Source organism: Gopherus evgoodei, chromosome 1 (assembly GCF_007399415.2).
Source record: "Gopherus evgoodei ecotype Sinaloan lineage chromosome 1, rGopEvg1_v1.p, whole genome shotgun sequence".
Classification (NCBI taxonomy): Eukaryota; Metazoa; Chordata; order Testudines; family Testudinidae; genus Gopherus; species Gopherus evgoodei.
The window spans coordinates 133,478,928-133,502,671 of NC_044322.1; the positions used below are offsets into that span (position 1 = coordinate 133,478,928).

A 23,744-nucleotide genomic window follows, 5' to 3' on the forward strand; every position below is an offset into this window, starting at 1 on the left:
TAACAGGGATTGAGTGTCTAATTCCCTTCATCCCCTTTGAAAACACCAGTGTGAATTTTCTCTTTTTGTGCATGCACAGGGGTTCCAACTGAAGAGTACAGATATTCCTGCTCTAAAATCACAGAATAGGGAGGATTTGAGACAGAGTGGGAGGATTTTATCTGATGCTCCTGCTGTGTACCTAGCCTTCCTGAAACTAGAATATGGGAGATGTTTCCGGAGCATTACTTATTTCATGAACCAGCTAGACTACACTAGTATACATGGAATTCCTCAAGATGTGAGGGGAGTTCCTTGTCTGAAAGAGGCTTTCCACATCTTTCAAATAAATGTAGATGTCTGAATGCAAAATCCATCCTTGGACCTGTAGCCCCTAGGGCTTTTGGTCTATAAAGCAATGAAACAGATACATCTTTATAAGTTGTTTATTCACCAGTAGTAAATATAAAAGGGGAAATTTTCTTTAATTAGTAATCCAAGTACCAATTTATCTTTTAAAAAAAAGACGGTTACTCACCTTTGTAACTGTTGTTCTTCGAGATGTGTTGCTCACATCCATTCCAGTTAGGTGTGCGCGCCGCGCGTGCATGTTCGTCGGAAACTTTTTTACCCTAGCAACTCCAGTGGGCTGGCAGGTCGCCCCCTGAAGTGGCGCCGGCATGGCGCCCAATATATATCCCTGCTGGCCCGCCCGCTCCTCAGTTCCTTCTTGCCGGCTACTCCAACAGTGGGGAAGGAGGGCGGGTGTGGAATGGATGTGAGCAACACATCTTGAAGAACAACAGTTACAAAGGTGAGTAACCGTCTTTTCTTCTTCGAGTGATTGCTCACATCCATTCCAGTTAGGTGACTCCCAAGCCATACCTAGGCGGTGGGGTCGGAGTGAGAAGTCGCGGCACGGAGCACTGCAGTTCCGAAGGCCGCATCCTCCCTCGACTGCTGGACCAGGGCGTAGTGGGAAGCAAAGGTGTGGACCGATGACCAGGTCGCTGCCCGACAGATTTCCTGGATGGGCACGCGGGCGAGGAAAGCCAGCGACGACGCCTGCGCCCTGGTAGAATGCGCAGTCACACGGCCCGTAGGGACATGGGCCAAGTCATAACAGGTCCTGATACAGGACGTAACCCAAGAGGATACCCTCTGGGAGGAGATAGGAAGCCCTTTCATACGATCTGCTACCGCCACGAAAAGCTGGGGGGATTTTCGGAAGGGCTTAGTCCTCTCTATGTAGAATGCGAGAGCCCTACGGACATCCAGCGAGTGGAGCTGCTGCTCCCTGCCTGAGGAGTGAGGTTTTGGGAAAAAAACCGGAAGGAAAATCTCTTGGTTGACGTGGAAGGCTGAGACCACCTTGGGCAGAAAAGCAGGGTGTGGTCTCAGCTGCACCTTGTCCTTGTGGAAGACCGTATATGGGGGGTCTACCACAAGAGCTCGGAGCTCCGACACCCGTCTAGCTGAGGTGATAGCCACTAGAAAGGCAGTTTTCCAAGAGAGGTAGAGCAGGGAGCAAGTAGCTAACGGCTCAAAGGGGGGCCCCATGAGCCGGGACAACACCAGGTTAAGATCCCAGGTTGGAGCAGGGGGACGGACGTTAGGGAATAAACGTTCCAGCCCTTTCAGGAATCTCGACACCGTCGGGTGAGAAAAAACGGAGCGACCGTCCGCACCCGGGTGAAAGGTGGAGATAGCTGCTAGGTGGACTCGCAACGACGATAAGGCCAGACCTTGCCCTTTGAGGGACCAAACGTAGTCTAAGATTTCGGTTATCGAAACTTCCATAGGGCGGAGATTTCTCTCTACGCACCAACAGGAGAAGCGCTTCCATTTCGCCGAATATGTGGCTCTTGTGGACGGTTTCCTGCTGCTCAAGAGCACCTCTCTCACAGGCGTGGAGCAGCGCAGCTCGGAACCAGTCAGCCACGCAGGAGCCACGCCGCTAGGTGCAGCGACTGCAGGTCTGGGTGACAGAGGGTCCCGTGGTCCTGGGTAATCAGGTCCGGATGAAGGGGCAGGGGAACTGGGTCGGCTATGGCCAAGTCCAGCAGCATGGTGTACCAGTGCTGCCTGGGCCATGCCGGGGCCACCATGATCACGAGAGCCCTGTCTCTGCGCACCTTCAGGAGGACCTTGTGGACCAGAGGGAACGGGGGAAACGCATAGTACAGGTGGGTCGACCACTGGATGAGGAAGGCATCCGCTATCGACCCCGGCTCCCTGCCCTGAAAGGAGCAGAACGCTTGGCACTTCCTGTTCCCCTTGGACGCGAAGAGGTCCACCCGGGGATAACCCCACCTCCGGAAAATGGAGAGAGCGACGTCCGGGCGAAGGGACCACTCGTGTGACAGGAAGGATCTGCTCAATCGATCCGCCAGCGTGTTCCGTACTTCAGGAAGGAAGGAAGCCCTGAGGTGAATGGAGTGGGCTACGCAAAAGTCCCAGAGTTGTATCGCCTCGTGGCACAGGGGGCAACTATTTAACTTAACTATCTGCTTAACAAACTAATTAACAACTATAATGGAACTAGAGATGAACGATAGATAAACGATAGAGAACTAGGAGAGCTAGGGACGTGGAGGACAGCTATGCCGCGCTCCACAGTTCCAACGACCGACACGGCGGTAAGAAGGAACTGAGGAGCGGGCGGGCCGGCAGGGATATATATTGGGCACCATGGCGGCGCCACTCCAGGGGGCGACCTGCCGGCCCACTGGAGTTGCTAGGGTAAAAAAGTTTCCGACGAACGTGCACGCGCGGCGCGCACACCTAACTGGAATGGATGTGAGCAATCACTCGAAGAAGAATTAACTATTTCAGAACATCATGAGTGAGGAAACACAATAGAATAGAAATTGCTTATAAAGGGCTAGATTCTGCAACATTTCATCATTGAGAATAGAACTTTATTCCACAAATAGCTCTATTGTTTTCAGTGAAACTCCTCATCAACTAAGATACTACTCATAATGAGGAAAGGAAATAAATTGTGGCCCTGAAGGTTTCAAATTATAATACAGAATAGCCAAGCATATAGGACTACTGACGTATATATAATTTCTTTATTTCAATGCTCATGTATGAGATACGAGAAATCTAGGTAGACTGTATTTTGTGCTCAGACACTTTGGATTTCCTGTTTGTATTTTGCAATTTGAGCCACACATTATTTATTAGTATGAAAGACTAATCTGGTAAAGACATAGGTAGGTAGGCCATTCTTGACTGGATAGCCAAATAATGAAAATGTTAGATAAACAGACCTATTATGTTGTTCCCCCAAATCTGAGTGTGTGTCATTTCACAGAACTGAAGTCTGTTCTATTGTGGGTTGAATTTGAGGAAGAGGGTAACTGAATGCTGGCATCCCAGCTGGGATAGAATTAATATTGGGATGCCTTCTGTGGTGGAGTATGGCATGTCCGTGTGAAATCCCATTGAAACTGAATTTTTAAGTGCTCTTTGAACAATGCTGTATGTTTTAGATTTCCACATTCTCACTCTTAGTGTTGGCTGCTTATAGGCTGTGCAAAATTAGAGTTGCTGCCATGTTTTTTCTGTTTTCAATTAATTAAACTGAAATGAATTGTTCTAATTCTGGCACCAAAAAGAGAACAGTCTTGATTTCAGCAATCTGTTTTTCTTTGTGAATGACTAAATAACCTGTGATTATAGATAACGCAATCTGTTTGGAAAGGCCCAATCTTGCAGATTTACTCAGGCAAAATACCCATTTAACTTAATGGAATCTTTGAGAAAGTAAAAACCATAGGATCAACACATATAGCAGTAAAAAAAGATGCCACACATTATACAACCCTGAACACTGTCAGCGCCTTCAGGTACTTCATGGGTGAAGTGTACTGTATGTGTTGATACACAAAGACTTTTCTTATTGCTGATTCCTTAGTGCTGGTTATTAGAATTGCTTCTGGTTACTAATATATGGCTAAACTGCCTTGAACACAAGGCAGTGCACAGCAGCACTGGCCCAGGAGTAGAACAGGGAACAAATTATGATTCTGAGCTAGGATACAGTCCCTACTTCCTCATTGCTCCAATGTGGGGTGGGGTGGGGGGAATCAGTGCACATCATGTACTGGGCTCAATTTATTTCCCCCTCCATGTCCACTTAACCATGCTGGCCAGAGCACTGGGCGAGGAGGGGACAGAGGCAAGACCACACCTACTCCTTACTCTTGTCCCTCACTCCCTTCCCTTCCCTCTGTGTTACGGGTAATGCATGCAGGGAGTCTAATGGGGATGGGACAGAGACAATCCTGGCCATACTATTTTATAAGTGAATTAATCATTTAAAAAAATACCTGTAAGATAATCGAGGCATTCCAGCAATTTTTTCTCCCTGGTAAAATCAAGCGCAAAAGTATCGAAAGTATCATTGAAATTAATTTCAGGGATTAACACCTGGGAGGATGCAGTAGCCATGGAGACCCTATAATGGAAAAACACAAGGATGCAGTAGTTTTCACATTCATCACCTAATCATCAGAATCATCAACCCCAAATTGTCACATTTTTACAACCATTTTAAAAAACATATTGATTTAGTGCTCTAACCTTAGTTCTTACTTCTGTAAGCAAACTCCGCAGGGTCAGGCCATTACATGGCCGCCTCCCATTTTGCTATGTTGAACAATTTTACCATACAACGTTAACAAAATTACAATCAAACATGAATAGGTTTTAAAAAATGGAAAAGCAGGGTTTTTTCCTTCTCCTGTTGAACAAAATTCTTCTTAGAAATATTTTTATTTGCTTCTGCTGTGTATTAAACAGCCCTGAACAGATGCTGGATCTCTCTCAACCACTGCCTTGTTAAGCAGCTTCCTGCTCCAGGCATTCCTTCACACATCTGTCTCAGAAACTGTGGTTTTAGTTCAGACTGTCACACCTCCCTCAGTTGTTAAACAAGTTACATAATTTTTAGCTTCAAAAAGTGCAGAGTGAAAATTAAACAAACAGACGTCAGAATGTTTTATCTTGAAATGCTTAGTCTTTTTGTTGTAAAATGAACATGCGGAATAATGTTTTTTCAAACCTGAAATGCTTTCTTGCTAGCTCACATCAAAAATTGTATTTATTTTTCCAGTAAATGTCATGCATCTGTAGACAAGCTTTTTCAAGAAAATTAGGTCTAAGATAGATGCGGCATTTGGAACTTTTCAGGCTGATATCTAAAAGACATGTCAGCGGGAACCAGGAGTGTAAGTGGATTGCGATGTTTACAGAAAATTCAGGAGAGAATTCTCATCTATTTGAGCAAACAGATTCAGCTTCCTGCTATTACAGCAGGGAACAGCTATTTGTGTCAATCTGGAGGCAGCTATATAACTTTCAATCAGTTGCATTTGTCTGTCATTCATGAGGCACAGATAAAAATATTTTCATTGCTCGCATGAACCCTTTTCCCATAACAGAAAATTTCACTGCAGACCTGGCTCAAGAGATTAAAGTCTGACCTCCTATTCCTGAGAATTTTAATTTTCACGAATCTTTTTTGCTTCTCATGGTCTTTGGAAAAGTACAATGGGAATGGATTAAAAATGAGTTAGATCATCCATCTCACCAGGATTTTAAGAATGGTTTTCTGAAATTTAATGTTTCTATCCCTAAAGGAAAAAAAAGACTCATTGATTTCTTTTGGACTTTATATTACATTAGGTTTGGTCAAAATTTTTGTACCTGGCCTTCTGTACCAGAAGCCCCACACTGGGGTTGCTGAGAAGAACAGAGGTGCATTTGTGAACACAGCAACTGCTCCTGAGTGTCTCCACACACCCTATATGGAAAAGGTCTCTACCCTGGCCCTGCATAGACTGGACTAATGATGGTATTATGCATGTAATGGCATTCATTTTAGGTGGCTTCTGTGCCCCATGATTTAATGAGCAAATGGCATGATGTAGACCTATGTCCTTCTGGTTCAGAAGTAGATTTCACTTCCCCCAGCTCTCTCTCCAGCACTTCACAAATATAGCATCTGACTACTAAGGCTTTATGTAAAGGAAGTGGATTTCATTAATAGGATGAATAACCCACTAACTAAAAACTCCTGTGGTAAGCATGGTTTCCCACTGTGTCCACAGCAAAGAATTTTATACTGCATTCCTTTTGAAATATGTGCATGAAAAAATGCAGTGTATATAACTTTAAGAAATCAGTTTTAGCCGCTGGAGCTCAGGGCCCTGTAGAGGTGACTGCATGCACACTCTAGCAGCAAGCAACATTTTACACATCACTGGAGCTGAGAGAATCATTTGTGGTGAATAATTTATTGAACAAATTTAGTCTCTTCCTCCATTTTGTAAATTGTCTGTGAGCAGTTTATAATTTTCTTGGATTTATTCTTATTTGAAATTATTCATTGGTCCGCAGAGCGTTCACAAGTATTGCTGGCCTAAACTCAGATTTCTGGCTCATGAGAAATTTTAATGTTTTGAAATGTGGTTTCGTTCTGATTCAGAAACCCATCCCTACATTTTCTTTTGGAAACACTGACACATGGTGTTTCTAAAACAAAATATACTCCCCAGAGTGAGGGCTGCTGACTACAACTGACATTCTTGCTATTGCTATTAGCAGTGGTGAAACTCACAAGAATGTCAATTTCACTTAGCAGCTGCAAGGGTTCCCCAGGATCTGTGGTTCCACGGCAGCCCTGCCATGTGGATTATCCTGGGGTCAAGGACCCCTGGCCTTCCAGACTCCCAGGCTGGCTTGCTCCAGGATTGCCTATTCAGAAACTGAGCAACACGGGGACCCAGTTGTCATAGGAGTTTGGAAGCCTTTGAGTCCCAAGCCCAGGAGCAGTCTACATGATGGGCCTTCCGCAGAGCCATGGACCCTGGAAGCCTGGGGTCCCCGGCCCTGGAGCAGTCTGCACCACAGGTCTCCCCAACAGTCAATCAGGCAAGCTGGCAGGGAACCAAGCAGGGTTCCACTGGAACATTGACTATGATTTGGTGAAATTTCATAAGTAATTTCTGGTTTGATGAACTTGCATTTTCCAATGAAAATGTTTTGTGAGAAGATTTCCAACCAGCTCTATTCACGAACATTTTGTCATAGGTACAGGTCTATAATATGCAAGAGCATTGATTAATTTTGACTGAACACACCTGTCACATGGTGTTATTACTGTTCTCTGACTGGATGAGTGAAACTCTTGCAATTACTTGTCTGGTGCAAATATATTAAGGTTTTTGAGTTCAAAATGGATTTTCTGTGAATATTCTAACACTCACTGAAAATGTATTGTATCTGCAAATACTTCTGCCCAAAGATTAATTCTCTAGAATATTGAGAAGTGGACAAATTCCCACACCCTTACTCATGTTGAATTGTACTTTGCTAGGGAGTGGTCCCATTAACTTCAAAGGGACTGCTCATGGGGTAAAATACAATTCACCATAAGTAAAGGTGACAGAAATTGGCCTGTAAAGTAAACACCAAAAGTGGGTCTAACACAGCCAAATCAAATTTAGGTTCCATGGCTGAGAATTCTATTACATCTGGTAACATTTACACATGGTGTATAGATCCACTGACGTCAATGGGACTAACTCAGAATATGTAAAGTTAAGGACATGTCTTTGTAGGACCTGGGCTTAATTTTTAATTCAGGAATAAACTGACATTCCAGATCTACTCCCAACACCAGTGTATGCCACTGGTTTATATAAGAGATGAAGTAAAGAAAGCTCTGAGGGATAAAGGAGTTGTTTTGGGATTTCAGTCATCTGCAGAGGGTCTCTCAAAGAGGTAGAAAGAGTAAAAAATAAAATAAATAACACAGATGCTTACAACTTAGACTAGGCCAGCACTTAGACTAGCTGTATCATGTGAAGACAAAGTGACCCCCATAGCCAAAAAAAAACAACCCAAACAAAAAACAGTTGGACAAAGATGTAACTATTAGTAGAAAGACAAGCTCCAAATATGAGCCCCACTTCTTTTTTTGTTATACTGTAGAGTCCATATTATCATAGATACAGCTACTTTGCTTTTTCCCTCCTATCTCAACAGAATATTGACACCCAGTTAGACATTTTCATGGGAACATGTAGATTTTAATGAAATTCCAGCAGAATCCAAGCAGGGTTCCACTGAAAATCTGTCTCATCTACTGCCATCTCATCCACGAAGCTCCATGGCTGTCTGCCCAGGAGCCCAGTCTGTAAGGCTTGTGGCTCTTCAGCAGCCCAGGCTTCCATTTCTTGCGGCATGCCTGGCAGGCTAATAGGAAGCCAGGAGCCTGAAGCCTTACCAGCCCTAGTTCCTGAGCTCCCTGTTCCTTAGCAGCCTGGGTTTCCAGGCTCCCCAGCCTTCAGCAGTTCAAAAGCCCTGGGAATGCTGGCTCCCAGGTTCCCCAAGTTATCTGGCTCCCAAGATGAAAGCTGCCCGATTCCTCACCTGGTGGGTCGCTGGGGTTTTTGGCAGCTTAGGGAGCCTCAGAAACAGTTTGAAATTTCAATCCTTCAGGAAAGTTCAGTTTTCTTTCCACTTCAGATTTTTTTTCTTTTAAATTTGCAATTTCCCAAAGAATGGGGAATTACAGTTTCTGGCCAGCTCTAATTATAACTGTATTTATCACCAAACTACCAATTAGTTTTTATCAATCTCCATGTATAACTATGCCACCGTCTTCATCTATGGATGATGCGGATGATGCAACAATACCTAAAACAGTTCCATTCTCATGTGTCTTTCCTCTTTTAAATAGATGTTCTGATTTAATACTATAGAAAGGCCCTTGACATTTCAAGGCAATACCAATGTTCATTAGTGTAGAATAGAGCAATTCAGTCCCCCTTTATTCTTTGAAGGCACCTACAGCAAGACAAGAGAGACAAGAGGGCAATCATAACCAATCAACTGCCCTAAATGTAAGCTCTTGCATCTGCCAGGAGGAAGTTCCCTAGCAGTCCATGCCTTTACCTCTCAGTGATATTTTTAGCTGTCTGCAGGAAGCGTGCATGATCATTCTCCTTCAGAGACTGTTCAGCCTGAGAGATGAGAGATGTAGAGCGTTCAATGCACTGTTTGCAGTTTGCAATCTGCTGAGCCAGTTTTCTCAGTCTCACCACCTTGAACAAAAACATAAGAAAATAGTCATATCCACATGCTCACAAATCGCTCTGGCATTTACACTTTGTGCTCATGGCCATAGTACAAATGGGGTGTTAACATCAGTGGCTTAACTGACAAGAAAGAGCCGCTTTTCAACCTGCTTTACTCATAGGCCACATTAGCCAAGTCAAAGCTATGTGCTGTTTTACAAGAGGACTGATTTGTTCTTTCTACCTCAACTTTTTCCACACTGGAAACAACAGAGGGGAGTGAAAACAAGCACAGCTAGCCAATTTTCCTTCAGCAAGAACGTCATTTCCTGGCATTTTCTGCTTACATGATAACTAAAAAGTATTTTGATAATCATTTCCCTGAAGTGATGAAAAATGTGTTAAGAGCAGTTTACAAGATTCATTACTTTTCTTTTAGTCCCGAATCGGTATACACAAAAATGACCTGAAAACAAAACTTGACTAAGGACATGGTTCATGTTCACTAACAGTAAATTAAAGTTCATCCTTTTTATTTTATGTTTGTTCAGATCCTAACCTGTCGTATGGAATGAATTTGGCTACTTAGAAGCACAGCTATAAATGGAGAATTGATTGTGCTTCTGCTATACGTAGCAAGGAAGTAGCCAGTCAGGAAATACACACGAGATATGACATTGTCCTGAAAAGTACCATTAGCTGGAAGGCTAGGGAGGGGACTAATAAATCTGCCTTTTAGAAACGATGCTGGCTCCTGAAGCCTCTTAGTTCCTGAAAGCGCTGGGAATCCTTCCTATTTCTATAAAATCATCACCACCACCACCACATAGTTCCAACAGGAGGGGAAAAAAGGAAAGAAATCTAATAACTTTGGACCTCAGAAGGACATTTTTTGCTATGTATAAAATCAGGAAATTAATCATTAAGTGCAGAAAGATCATAACTGTATACTAAAGTTAACACAACCTCTAAGAGTCTCATTAATTAAATAACAAACTTTGTAGTTGCTCATTCTGCTGCCAGACAATTGACTGCAAAGGGAGTTATGCATCCTGAGAGGAAGTGAGGGTACATATTAGTTTGTTTTAGGACAACTGAGTACATAAGCAAAAATAAAATATTCCTTTTAGGAAATTTGAAAAAAAAAAAGGGCAATGTTGAACAAGGCTGAAAATCTTTAACATTGATATTTTCCCACAAAATAAAGCAATGAATGAAGATAAATTGCTACAGAAACGTACAAACTGTGATGATAATGTTCTGGCTGGTTCCTAATGTGATCTACTGCTACAGTATATTCACAATGGTTGGCTGCTACTATTGCTGAATATTTGCATGAAACAAACATTTGTCACCTGCTCTTCAAAGAAAAAAGATCATAATATAATTTCAGTATAATTCACTATTGATATAATCTACCAAACAGCATCTCCTCGCCCTCGCAAAACATTAAGGACTAGATTGCACAACCATTACTCACATTGGTGAGCACTTACAGGAGGAGTCCCACTGAAGCCAGTAGGTAACTCATGTGAGGCAAGACACACAATCCAACCCTCATTTAATTAATCATTTCTCATGAACACACTGTATGGGGGTAAGCAGATAGCTAGGAGAGGAGCCATTTGTTTAGATACTGTACATATGTTGGAGGTTATTCTATGCAGAGCAAGACATGCTCTATGTGTGTGTTCATGAAGAGACAGCATTTCAGCATATACTGCCCTAGGCAGTGACACGTTCACTGCCTGAACGTGCAAGTTTTGTTCAGCTCTTTACTGTGGTATTCATTAACAAACCAAGTCATTAACTGAACAAATGTCACACAATGCACTTTAGGCACCAGAGGACACTTTCCTGGTTGGCAGGCCCAACGTCTGAACTAGTATTTTTCAGCTTCTTTATATAAACAATAGATGATAAATCTGGAAAGGAAGAACCTCCCTTCCCCTACTGCAGGAATGTCCTCTGTACTTAACACATCTCATCTGTTTGACATTTAAATGCCTAATTTAGTTAAGTACACTTCAGGTGATTACACAAGTATACAACAGTGCATTAAGGGCTGTTGCACATAGCCACAGTCCCATGACAGAGCCCTCTTCCTTATAACAAGAGCTGGAGCTCCAGTCTGGAGTCCATAGCTCTCTAGCCACAGTCACAGGCCAATGGGGAGTTTGGCAGCCTTGTGCCTCCTAGAACTCCTTTGTGGAATAGCTGATGTGCCTTCTTTAAAAAGGGTTCAACATGCACTCTGTTCTCTGGCTTCGCTGCTCAGTGTGAAGGAGGGAGGGACAGGACATGGCTCCACCCCTGTCTTGACCCATTAGCAAAGGCTAGCATATACAGGTGATAACTCTATCTCTGGGCTCCTTGGGTAGACCTAAACTAGAACATTTTGTACTTGTTTTCCAGGAGCTCTGAGCAGGTTTTCATGACATGTTGATAAAAATCCTTGACCCCTGTCTATACCAGTGCTTACCCTGTTGGTAGTACTGGTATAGCTGTTGCACCACTGTTGGAAAACAGGTAGAAACTTTTCCAGTGTTGTGCAAGGACTCCCATTGTGCCTGGCCTCTGGAGGCTTTCTTGTGGCCTCACATTCCCATGACGAGGCTGGGCACAAACAGGGCTTTAATATTTGTTTTAAAATATTTCTTAAAAACAAATCATCATCAGCAGCAACCTTATCGGTAATGAAGAGCCTCATCAAAACAATCCAAAATGTGCAAGTGGTGCAGATTTTAGGAAAGAGCCAGATATTTTTCAAGTATTTACGGGGTTATTAGAAGTCTATTCTTTTTAAACAGAAAAAAGAGTGGGGCAGAGTCTGATCCTAGTTACACTGGACAAAATCCAAAGTAACGAATGCAATCTATAAATTTTCACTGGTGTAATTGAGATTGGAATCTGGTATAGGATCTTTTAAAAATGAAATCTATATGCATAATGGGCAGCTCCCAATGAATAGGAAGTTTGCCATGAACTTTAACGGCAGTAGGGTTGGGCTCAATGTATGCAGAAAGATTATGCAGAAGGCTGGCTTACTACCATCCTGAAGGGAGATGTATTTTGTTAACATTATGAAGAAATTCAAGATCTGTCAAACAACAAATGGGAACTGTGGTCTCAAACATGTTGAAGTCAGCCCTTGCCTAAAGCCTTTTTTATTTCAAGTTAATTGGAATATCTTGACAGCTAAGTGAACCATTTAACCTGCCCTTGACTTTATTCCTTGTCTGAGCTTTTCCCACACAAGAAGAGTTTGTTCCACTCTTCCAGCTACTTTAGCAGCTAAAGAATAAATGCCATGCTCCAAAAGAAACAAGAATAATGATCTAAAACAAAGATGTTCCTTAATTTAGCAGGTAGCTAGATCAATTTTAAACTTGAATGTATATCTGAGATTTGCCTTATTCATTAGGGTGACACTAACAATCACTGTCCTGCAGCTATTAGGAAAGCAATGGCATTGAACTTACATTCCCAATATTTTTAGATAGTAAAAATGTCATACCACTTTCTGTAAAATCCAAGTTAAAAAAGACGGTTACTCACCTTTGTAACTGTTGTTCTTCGAGATGTGTTGCTCACATCCATTCCAGTTAGGTGTGCGCGCCGCACGTGCACGTTCGCCGGAAACTTTTTACCCTAGCAACTCCAGTGGGCCGGCAGGTCGCCCCCTGGAGTGGCGCCGCCATGGCGCCCAATATATATCCCTGCCGGCCCGCCCGCTCCTCAGTTCCTTCTTGCCGGCTACTCCGACAGTGGGGAAGGAGGGCGGGTGTGGAATGGATGTGAGCAACACATCTCGAAGAACAACAGTTACAAAGGTGAGTAACCGTCTTTTCTTCTTCGAGTGATTGCTCACATTCATTCCAGTTAGGTGAATCCCAAGCCATACCTAGGCGGTGGGGTCGGAGTGAGAAGTCGCGGCATGGAGCACTGCAGTTCCGAAGGCCGCATCCTCTCTTGACTGCTGGACCAGGGCGTAGTGGGAAGCAAAGGTGTGGACCGATGACCAGGTCGCTGCCCGACACATTTCCTGGATGGGCACACTGGCGAGGAAAGCCAGCGACGACGCCTGCGCCCTGGTAGAATGCGCAGTCACACAGCCCGTAGGGACACGGGCCAAGTCATAACAGGTCCTGATGCAGGACGTTACCCAAGAGGATAACCTCTGGGAGGAGATAGGAAGCCCTTTCATACGGTCCGCTACCGCCACGAAAAGCTGGGGGGATTTGCGGAAGGGTTTGGTCCTCTCCACGTAGAACGCGAGAGCCCTACGGACATCAAGCGAGTGGAGCTGCTGCTCCCTGCCTGAGGAGTGAGGTTTTGGGAAAAAAACCGGGAGGAATATCTCTTGGTTGACGTGGAAGGCTGAGACCACCTTGGGTAGAAAGGCAGGATGTGGTCTCAGTTGCACCTTGTCTTTGTGGAAGACCGTATATGGGGGGTCTACCACAAGAGCTCGGAGTTCCGACACCCGTCTAGCTGAGGTGATAGCTACTAGAAAGGCAGTCTTCCAAGAGAGGTAAAGCAGGGAGCAAGTAGCTAACGGCTCAAAGGGGGGCCCCATGAGCCGGGACAACACCAGGTTAAGATCCCAGGTTGGAGCAGGGGGACAGACGTTAGGGAATAAACATTCCAGCCCCTTAAGGAATCTCGACACCGTTGGGTGAGAAAAAACGGAGCGACCATCCGCACTCGGGTGAAAGGTGGAGATAGCTGCTAGGTGGACTCGCAACGACGATATGGCCAGACCTTGCCCTTTGAGGGACCAAACGTAGTCTAAGATGTCGGTCACCGAAACTTCCATAGGGCGGAGATTTCTCTCTACGCACCAACAGGAGAAGCGCTTCCATTTTGCCGAATATGTGGCTCTTGTGGACGGTTTCTTGCTGCTCAAGAGCACCTCCCTCACCGGCGTGGAGCAGCGCAGCTCAGAACCAGTCAGCCACGCAGAAGCCATGCCGCCAGGTGCAGCGACTGCAGGTCTGGGTGACAGAGGGTCCCGTGTTCCTGGGTGATCAGGTCCGGATGAAGGGGCAGGGGAACTGGGTCGGCTACGGCCAGGTCCAGCAGCATGGTGTACCAGTGCTGCCTGGGCCATGCCGGGGCCACCATGATCACGTGAGCCCTGTCCCTGCGCACCTTCAGCAGGACCCTGTGGACCAGAGGGAACGGGGGAAATGCATAATACAGGTGGGTCGACCACTGGATGAGGAAGGCATCCGCTATCGAACCCGGCTCCCTGCCCTGAAAGGAGCAGAACGCTTGGCACTTCCTGTTCCCCTTGGATGCAAAGAGGTCCACCCGGGGATAACCCCACCTCCGGAAAATGGAGAGAGCGACGTCCGGGCGGAGGGACCACTCGTGTGACAGGAAGGATCTGCTCAATCGATCCGCCAGCGTGTTCCGTACTCCGGGGAGGAAGGAAGCCCTGAGGTGAATGGAGTGGGCTACGCAAAAGTCCCAGAGTCGTATCGCCTCGTGGCACAGGGAGGAGGACCTGGTGCCGCCCTGCTTGTTGATATAGTACATGGTCGTCGTGTTGTCCGTGAACACGGCGACACAACGACCCTGAAGCTGATGACAGAACGCTTGACAAGCAAGGCGGACCACTCTCAACTCCCGCATGTTGATGTGTAGCCCCACCTCCTCCTGGGACCACAGGCTCTGCGTCCGCAGGGTCCCTAGGTGGGCCCCCCAGCCTAGATCTGAGGCATCCGTTGTTAGGGATACCGAGGGCTGAGGGGGGTGGAAAGGGAGACCCGCACATAACACGGACTGGTCCAGCCACCAGCCGAGAGAGTCTAAGACCTTCTGGGGGATTGTGACTAACATGTCTAACGGCTGCCTTGACGGCCTGTAATGATTGATAAGCCACAGCTGGAGGGGCCTCATGTGGAGCCGAGCGTAATCGGTCACAAAGGTGCAAGCCGCCATGTGGCCTAACAGGGTTAGACATGTCCGCACTGACGTCAATGGGGCTGACCGCAAACGTTGAACGATCGCCGACATGGTCTGGAATCGTTGCAGTGGCAGCAAGGCCCTGCCCACAGTGGCGTCCAGGACGGCCCCGATAAATTCCACCTTCTGTGTGGGCATCAGGGTGGACTTGTCTGTGTTTACCAAGAGGCCCAGACTTGCGAAAATGCCGGTGATCACGCGGACATGGCTGTTGACTTGTTGTTCCGACGTGCCCCGAATCAACCAATCGTCCAGATAAGGAAACACGTGGACACGATTGCGCCGAAGATGCGCCACAACAACTGCCATGCATTTTGTAAACACCCTCGGGGCCGTGGACAGGCCAAATGGGAGGACTGCAAATTGATAATGAAGAGCCCCCACAACGAAGCGGAGGAAACGTCTGTGGCGTGGCCAAATGGCAATGTGAAAATACGCGTCCTGCATGTTGAGGGCGGCGTACCAGTCTCCCGGATCCAGGGATGGGATAATGGTCCCCAGGGATACCATGCGGAACTTCAACTTCACCAGGTATTTGTTGAGCTCTCGCAGGTCGAGGATAGGCCTGAGGCCTCCCTTGGCCTTGGGGATCAGAAAGTAGCGGGAATAAAACCCCTTGCCTTTCTCGTTTTCCGGAACCGCCTCTATAGCTCCTTTGCTGAGGAGCGTCTGCACCTCCTGCCGAAGGAATTGCTCGTGAGAGGGGTCCCTGAAGAGGGACGAGGAAGGGGGGCGGGAAGGAGGAAATGAAACAAACTGCAGGCGGTATCCCGTCTGCACCGTGCTTAAGACCCAGCGGTCCGATGTTATTTGGGACCACGCCGGGAAGAAAAACGAAAGGCGGTTGGAAAACGGGGGGGAAGGATCCATTAGGGAAACTGTTACTGCGCCCTCGGGCGCACCTTCAAAATGAAGGCTTAGGTCCAGGCGGGGGCTTAGAGGAGCCTTGGTTCTGCCCTCCTTGGTTCCCCGAATGCCTGCGCCTTCCATTCCTGCCGCGGCGCCTGTTAAGGTCCTGCCGCTGGCGGAACTGGGAAAACGGCCTGCGCTGTTGTTGTTGCTGTGGCCGGAAGGGTCTACGCTGCGTCACGGGAGTGTGCATCCCGAGGGACCGCATGATGACTCGGTTATCTTTCAGACTCTTGAGTCTGGGGTCTGTCTTGTCGGAGAACAAGCCCTGGCCTTCGAAAGGAAGGTCCTGTATAGTATGCTGGAGTTCCGGCGGAAGGCCGGAAACCTGCAGCCAGGAGATGCGACGCATCGTAACTCCCGACGCGAGGGTACGGGCAGCCAAGTCTGCAGCGTCCAAGGAGGCTTGCAAGGCCGTGCGTGCGACCTTCTTGCCTTCATCCGAGATGGCCGCCCACTCTTGGCGAGCGTCTTGTGGCAGCAGCTCCTTAAATTTGTCTGCTGCCACCCAGGAATTGAAGGCGTATCTGCTCAGCAGGGCTTGCTGGTTGGAGACCCTGAGCTGCAGCGCCCCAGCCGAGTACACCTTACGGCCGAGGAGGTCCATCCGCCTGGCTTCTCTGGATTTGGGGGCTGGAGCCTCCTGGCCATGACGCTCTCTATCATTCACGGATTGAACCACCAGGGAACCCGGTGTCGGGTGCACATGGAGGTACTCATAGCCTTTAGAAGGGGCCATGTACTTCCTCTCGATGCCCTTGGCAGTAGGAGGAATGGAGGCCGGAGACTGCCAGATGGTGTTGGCGTTGGCCTGGATGGTTCGTATGAAGGGCAGGGCGACCCTGGTGGGAGCGTCAGATGAGAGGATGGTGACAATTGGATCCTCTATCTCCGAGACCTCCTCGGCTTGCAGACTCAGATTTTGAGCTAATTGCCTGAGGAGGTCTTGGTGCGCCCTGAGATCCAGCGGGGGGGGGGGGCTGTTGGAGGAGGTACCAGCCACCGCTTCATCTGGGGAGGAGGATGAGGAGACCCCAGGCAAGAGAGTGTCTAACTGTGGGTCTTCCTCAGCCCTCGCCTCTGCCTCAGGAGCCAAAGCGGAGTCTTGTTGCTTGGACCCTTCCTCCCCATCCGGGGAGGGAGGGGGGCGAGACAACGAGGCAGCAGGAGACCTACGCTCCGCAGTCGCCGGCCTAGCAGGGAGCTGTTGGGGACCCTGGGCCTGATGGTATGCCCAGGGTGTCCAGAATCCCCATTGTTGCGGGCCTTGGTCCTGCTGCGGCGGATCACTGAATAGCGCCGCCTGCCGGTCGGTGCCCAGCGCATACCCGCTGTCCGTTTGCGAGGATACGGATGGCTGTCTAGAGGGCCATGGTGGGGCCGAACCTGGATGGTAAGGGTCTGCGCGGGTCGGCACGGAGGATCGTCTCGGTGCCGGGGACCGGTGCCGGGAGTCATATTGGTGCCGGGATCGGGATCGGGACCGGGTTCTGTCACGGTGCCGGGATCCGGATCGGTACCGGGCGCCGCTTCGGTGCCGGGACCTGCCACCAGCTCGGTGCCGGGAGGTCGACCGGGACCTGCCACCAGCTCAGTGCCGGGAGGTCGACCGGTGCGGCGAATAGCGTCGGGACCTGCTCCTGGAATCGCGGTGCCGGTCTCGGCGACTGGAACCTGACCGCGATCGTCTTGATGTCGACCGGTGCCGCGAGTGCGACCGGTACCGCTGAGGGGAGCGGTGCCGGGACTGCGAGCGGCGGCGGGACCTGGAGCGACCATGACGTCGGGACCTGGATCGCGAACGAGAGTCTCGAGGTGGTGCCGACATCATGGGCTTGCCTCTGGACACGACCCGCACCGGAGGTGGCAGCCGAGTGGGCGCAGTCAGGGCTATGAGGTCCCGAGCCGAGGCGAAGGTCTCCGGTGTGGATGGGACCACTATCTCTACCCCAGATCTCGTGGGGGAGCTCGGCGGCACCGGAGTCGACGGACCCGCCGGGCCCGGAGTCGACGGTGCCGGCGTCGCTGCGGCCGATGTCGAGGCCGGGCGCTCTAGCCGGGTCTGCCTGGCCGGAGTAGCGGACTTCGACGGCCTAGGCTCTGTCTCCCGTGCCGGAGAAGTTCGGTGCCGGGGAGTCTTCTCTGTGCCGGTGCGATCCGGTGCCGGCGCCGAGATCACGGCCTGCGAAGCCGTCGGGTCAAGTGCCGCCTCCATAAGGAGAGTTCGGAGTCTTTGATCCCTCTCCTTCTTTGTCCTTGGCTTAAAAGCCTTACAGATGCGGCACTTGTCGGATCTGTGCGATTCCCCTAGGCACTTCAGGCACGCTTCGTGGGGATCGCTGGTAGGCATGGGCTTCTTGCAGGCCGCACACTGCTTGAAGCCCGGCGAAACAGGCATGAGCCTGGCGCCGGGTGCCGGGAAGGGCTAAGCCCCCGGCGAAGAACTATTTAACAACTACTTAACTTAACTACTACTTAACAAACTAATTAACAACTACAATAGTACTAGAGATAAACGATAGATAAACGATAGATAACTAGGAGAGCTAGGGACGTGGAGGACAGCTATGCCGCGCTCCACAGTTCCAACGACCGACACGGCAGTAAGAAGGAACTGAGGAGCGGGCGGGCCGGCAGGGATATATATTGGGCGCCATGGCGGCGCCACTCCAGGGGGCGACCTGCCGGCCCACTGGAGTTGCTAGGGTAAAAAGTTTCCGGCGAACGTGCACGCACGGCGCGCACACCTAACTGGAATGGATGTGAGCAATCACTCGAAGAAGAATTCCCCATTACAGTCTTTAAAAAAAAAGTGTTATCTTGAAAGTAATTGCTCTTGTCTGTAGAGTTATTTTGTATAAATGTCTTTAATAAATAATTTAGGTTTATACAGAATAAAATATTAAGGAAGATGACTGGAGAGCAAATCCTGTGATATAGTAAATTCTTGCTATGGGCAAATGCCTTCAGATTTCGATAAAGTGAACTTTTTTTAGTCCCTCATTTTATTAATAATATCTTTTGATAAGTGAAATCACATCCCTGTTGGAAAATATTATATAAATTGTTTGATTTTTAAAAATCATATTACATCACAAAAAAAGAACCTTAAACAACAAAATCGTATAAGGCTAGATTAACAGTAAATAACACTCAGTAAGTTTTAAGTGATGACTGAATGTTTACCCAATACAGACAACAGACAGCATCTCCGTTCACCTAAAAGTGACAGATGGCAAGGAGTATTCAAGGACTCTTGTAAGTGTGTATTAATAGCACATTAAATCAAGAACTCACAGAAGTTACAGAGCATGAAGAAACACTGCTGACCCATTTGAACTATCAGGGGAAGAGCTCTTACCTTCCCTTCCTTTATTTTGGTTCCAATAATTTGTCGTCTCTGTTGGATTATTTCAATGAGCAGGTCACATTCCTCTGTCAGCTTGGTTTCTTGTCGCGATGCATTCACCTGAAGAGCAAGTCACTTTGGTTAGAAAAGTTCTGGTCTTTTTCATTTTATTTTTAATTTAAAATGATCATTTCTAAAAATTTTTTTGCATTTTTCATTTTGTTTCATAAATTTTGTTCTGTTTACTTTCCCTCTTCTGGACCTTGTGAAATATGGATATGAAAATGCTCTGTCTGGACTTTTGAATAATGTATCACTGTACAGACAAACTCATCACTATTTGTAACCGAAGTCAAATACGGCCTGTCAGGTGCTGTGTAACCTCTACTCTAGTTGATATCAGTGAGCACTGAGAGCCCTCACCATCCTTCACTGGGTGCTTAGCCCTCACAGAATCAAGCCTTAAGTAGGGTTCAAATAAAGAACACTTATGTAGCTTATTACCACAGCTTATACACAACAGCCCATGAAAAAGATCAATGATTTAACACATTAGGTGTGTTTGAGATTCCTCCCATTCTTCTCAGTAACAAAATAGTGTTAAAATAATTGTGATTAGACAGAGAGCGGGAGAGAGAGAGAGAGAGAGAGAGAGAGGTCTTAGGGCTGGTCAAATTTTTTTTGTCAAAACAGTTTTTTAATGGAAAACTGGTGGTGATGGTGCTGATGGGTGGCGGGGGGGAGGGGGACATAAAAAACATCCATGGAAAACGTTTGCTGTCTGCAAAATTTCTACTTTGTGTAAAAAAAACAACCCACCCCAAGTGCCCCCCCAAAAAACAGAAAAGGTTTTTTCTTTTCTTTTATTTCAGTCAAAAAGTTTTTGGACTTTCAGTTTTTCAGTTTAAAGTCAAAAATTTCCAGGGGTGTTGGGTGAGTGGGAAGAATACCACTTTTCAAGCAGCTCTTTTTTATATATTTTATATACAAGAAACCAGAAGTAAAACAATGGTTGTTTCAGAGTGTATCACTAGTTGACAGAAGGAATATACAGTGTAGACATTGTTCTTTATAATGCTTGAATTTTAAACTATAGAACGCAATTCTTAAGGAAATGGAGGGTAGATTGTTGTATCTCGTCTTTACATTATAGTATTTACACAGTGCAACAAGAATGAAATTTACAAACAAGTAACCTGACAGCTCCTTGCTTGGTGATTACAAAAAGGACCCTAATCCAGCAAAGTATTTAAACATGTGTCGACCTTTAAGCATGTTAATAGTCCCTCATACTTAAATTTAAGCACATGCTTAAATACGTTATTGGATCAGGGCCAATTTTACAAAGTTCCCTCTTATGTGAACAGCCTTTATGCCCCTCAGCCTAACTGTAGGGTACAAAACCCAGATTTTATTACTATAACAATCAAGGTTTAGCCACTTATACCATAGGCTTAAGCATTAATAGAGATTTATAATACTTAAATGTACACTATTTTCAACATTGAAATGATGTTTGGTCCAATAACCCTGGGAGGGTGGGCGTGCCACTGAGTGCTGGAGATGTCTGCCCTGACATAGGTGAAGCGGAGATGTGGGCCTGTTTTCAATGGTGTGTGCATTAGAGATGTTAGTAACAATAATCTGTTTTACTTGCTGCCAGAAATGAGTGCCCGCAGCTCTGCCTGCTCACTTGCAAGGCTGCCAGTCAATGCAACTGGGCCACAGCCGACCTATGATTGGCTCAGGCAGTCAGGTGGCTTGCCCTTAAGGCCAGCAGCTGCAGAGGTTTTGTGGCTACTCAATGCCCGTCTGCAGCTTCTCTGCCTCCATGTGCTCACCTCACTCCAAGTCCAGTTCCTGCCCTGCTCCAAGCCTGGACCCTGCCCTTCAGCTGGCTGTATTCCAGCCCAGTTCCAGCCCTGCTGCTGCCTTGGAACCAGCCCTGCTTTCCCTGACTCCAGGTAATCCATTTCTCACCCTTGGCTCTGATTCCTGGCTCTGACTTAGTCTTTACCCTTGGCTCTGGCATTTGGACTCTGAGTACAGTTATGACCCTTGGTCTTGGTTCTGACTTTGTCTTGACCCTTGGATTTGCTTTTGACTTTGGCTCTGACCACTAGGCATGACCACCTGCAACCTGGTCTCCTGATGCATGTTCCTACTGGTCACTTTTGTCATCCTGCACCTCTGCAGAACTGCTTTTAACCAATTGTACTATTTTCTAATCACAACCTTGCCCTTCTTCTGACTTTTAGTTGACTAGATGGATTGAAATTCCTTTTGACAAGGCAAGGAATCCCAAACTGGTGCAAATTAGGGTAAAACTCAGTCTTGGTATAAAAGGGTACAACTTTTTTTATGTCAATGCTCACTTACGTCATGGTTGGCTGGTGTTTAGGTTAATTACTTTATCGCTTAAACAGGATTTCTGACTAGCTTCCACTCAATGTGTAATTTCTATCACCATTTATATCATTGATTAAATTAACCTATAGGACCATATTCATCTATAGTGTAACTCTCCAGACATCAGGGGAGTCACATGAGGGTTAAATATAGCCAACAATGTTTTATTTAGTGCCAAGTTTGTTTAAGAAAGGGGAAAAAATTAAGATACATCCACCAAAATTATATAAATAATAAAATCGTTCCAAAACATTTCCTTTTTGATCCCTTACTCAATAAACAGATTGCTCTTTTCTTTGAAACTAGACATTTTTAAAAATTCTTTTACTCAGACTTTAATGTCAGAAGGGACCATTATGATCATCTAGTCTGACCTCCTGCACAATGCAGGCCACAGAATCTCACCCACCCATTCCTGTAACAACCCCCTAACCTATGTCTGAGTTACTGAAGTCCTCAAATTGTGGTTTGAAGACCTCAAGGTGCAGAGAATCCTCCAGTAAGTGACCCATGCCCCACGCTGCAGAGGAAGGCGAATAACCTCCAGGGCCTCTGCCAATCTGCCCTGGAGGAAAATTCCTTCCCGACCCCAAATAAACTCTGAGCATGTGGGCAAGACTCACCTGCCAGCACCCAGGAAAGAATTCTCTAGTAACTCAGATCCCACCCATATCCAATTTTTATAGCTTATACAAAATTATTAAAGTGGAAAATGTATTTCAAAATTTTTGGAAAGCATTTTCCAAGACTACTATGAAAAACGCTAGTTCATTTTCTATGCTTTTCTGATCCTCTTTCTGAAATATTGATACATTATCTTATTATATTTGCAGGCTACATAGACCCTATTCACAACATGGTACTTAATTAAGCACATGCCTAACTGACTTTAAGTACCAGTGAAGCCAATGGGACTACTCATGAACTCAAAAAGTTATCTCTGAGCCGACATTCCCTGCTGAACTGGGGCCTTAACTGCTACTTTCAACCTAATATTTTATAGCTTCAAAATATCATTTTACAACATTGCTATTTTATACTACGAAATTTACTGAAAACAGACTGGTATGGCTTTGTGCTTTGGCTCCATGATATTGTTCTCTGCTGCCATACAAGAAACAAGGTCTGACTCTAGTCCTGTTATTATTATCATAATGAAATAATCATTTTTATTTCTGCACTGCCTAGGGATTCTAAACAGGCTCTATACAAACTGATAACTGGAAGACAGTTCTCCCAATCTAAGATGTAGAAAATGTGTGACAGGTAAAATAAACTAAACAAACGGGGATTGGAATGGAGGATAGTTGGATTTGCCTAGTTTATTGATAAGAATATCATGCGAGACCGTACCAAATGCCTTACTAAAGTTTAGGTATGCCACATCCAACGCTTCTTCCTTATCCACAAGGCTGGTTATCCTATCAAAGAAAGCTATCAGATTGGTTTGACATGATTTGTTCTTTACAAATCCATGCTGGCTATTCCCTGTCACCTTACCACCTTCCAAGTGTTTGCAGATGATTTCCTTAATTACTTGCTCCATTATCTTCCCTGGCACAGAAGTTAAACTAAATAGTGTAATTCACATCTCTGAGCCAAAAGTGTTTTGTGGTCTCCTAGCAAGATTTGCCTCATGGGAGCACAGCTCTCCCTCTGGTGTTCATCAGAGGTTGGCAGCTTTAACTTGTGGTTGGGTCTGCATAGGAGCCCTCCTGGCGGAAACATGGTCCCTGTCCTGAGGCACTGACAATCTAAGTACAAGACAAGAAACAGACAGACTGCGAGTACTAAGAAACTGTGAGACAATATTAGACAGCATGATCAACAGAGTGGTCTCAGAACACCAGAAGTCTAACCATTATCATAGCTTGGGACTAGGCATAAAAAAAAAGTAGCTGAGTGAACCATTTTCATAAAACAACTGATCCTGTAATTCAGTTTCCCAATGTTATTCTTTATTTGTGCCCACACAATATTTCCATAGCCATCAAAAGAGACTGTCTGCCTCCATTTCCTTAATGGCTTAA

The 23,744-nt window shown here is 46.3% G+C and overlaps 1 protein-coding gene across 6 annotated transcripts in view; it reads right to left on the bottom strand.

Annotated features, from left to right (window-relative positions):
* Window positions 1-23,744, bottom strand: part of MID1 (midline 1) — a 362,051-nt gene that overhangs the window by 25,783 nt on the left and 312,524 nt on the right. For all 6 annotated transcript variants that reach the window (XM_030572658.1, XM_030572668.1, XM_030572696.1 and 3 more), the window contains 3 exons: window positions 19,318-19,425; window positions 8,953-9,101; window positions 4,320-4,447 (listed from right to left, as the gene is read on the bottom strand). In XM_030572658.1, coding sequence (XP_030428518.1) covers window positions 4,320-4,447; window positions 8,953-9,101; window positions 19,318-19,425 — 385 coding nt within the window. The remainder of the gene's footprint in view (window positions 1-4,319; window positions 4,448-8,952; window positions 9,102-19,317; window positions 19,426-23,744) is intronic.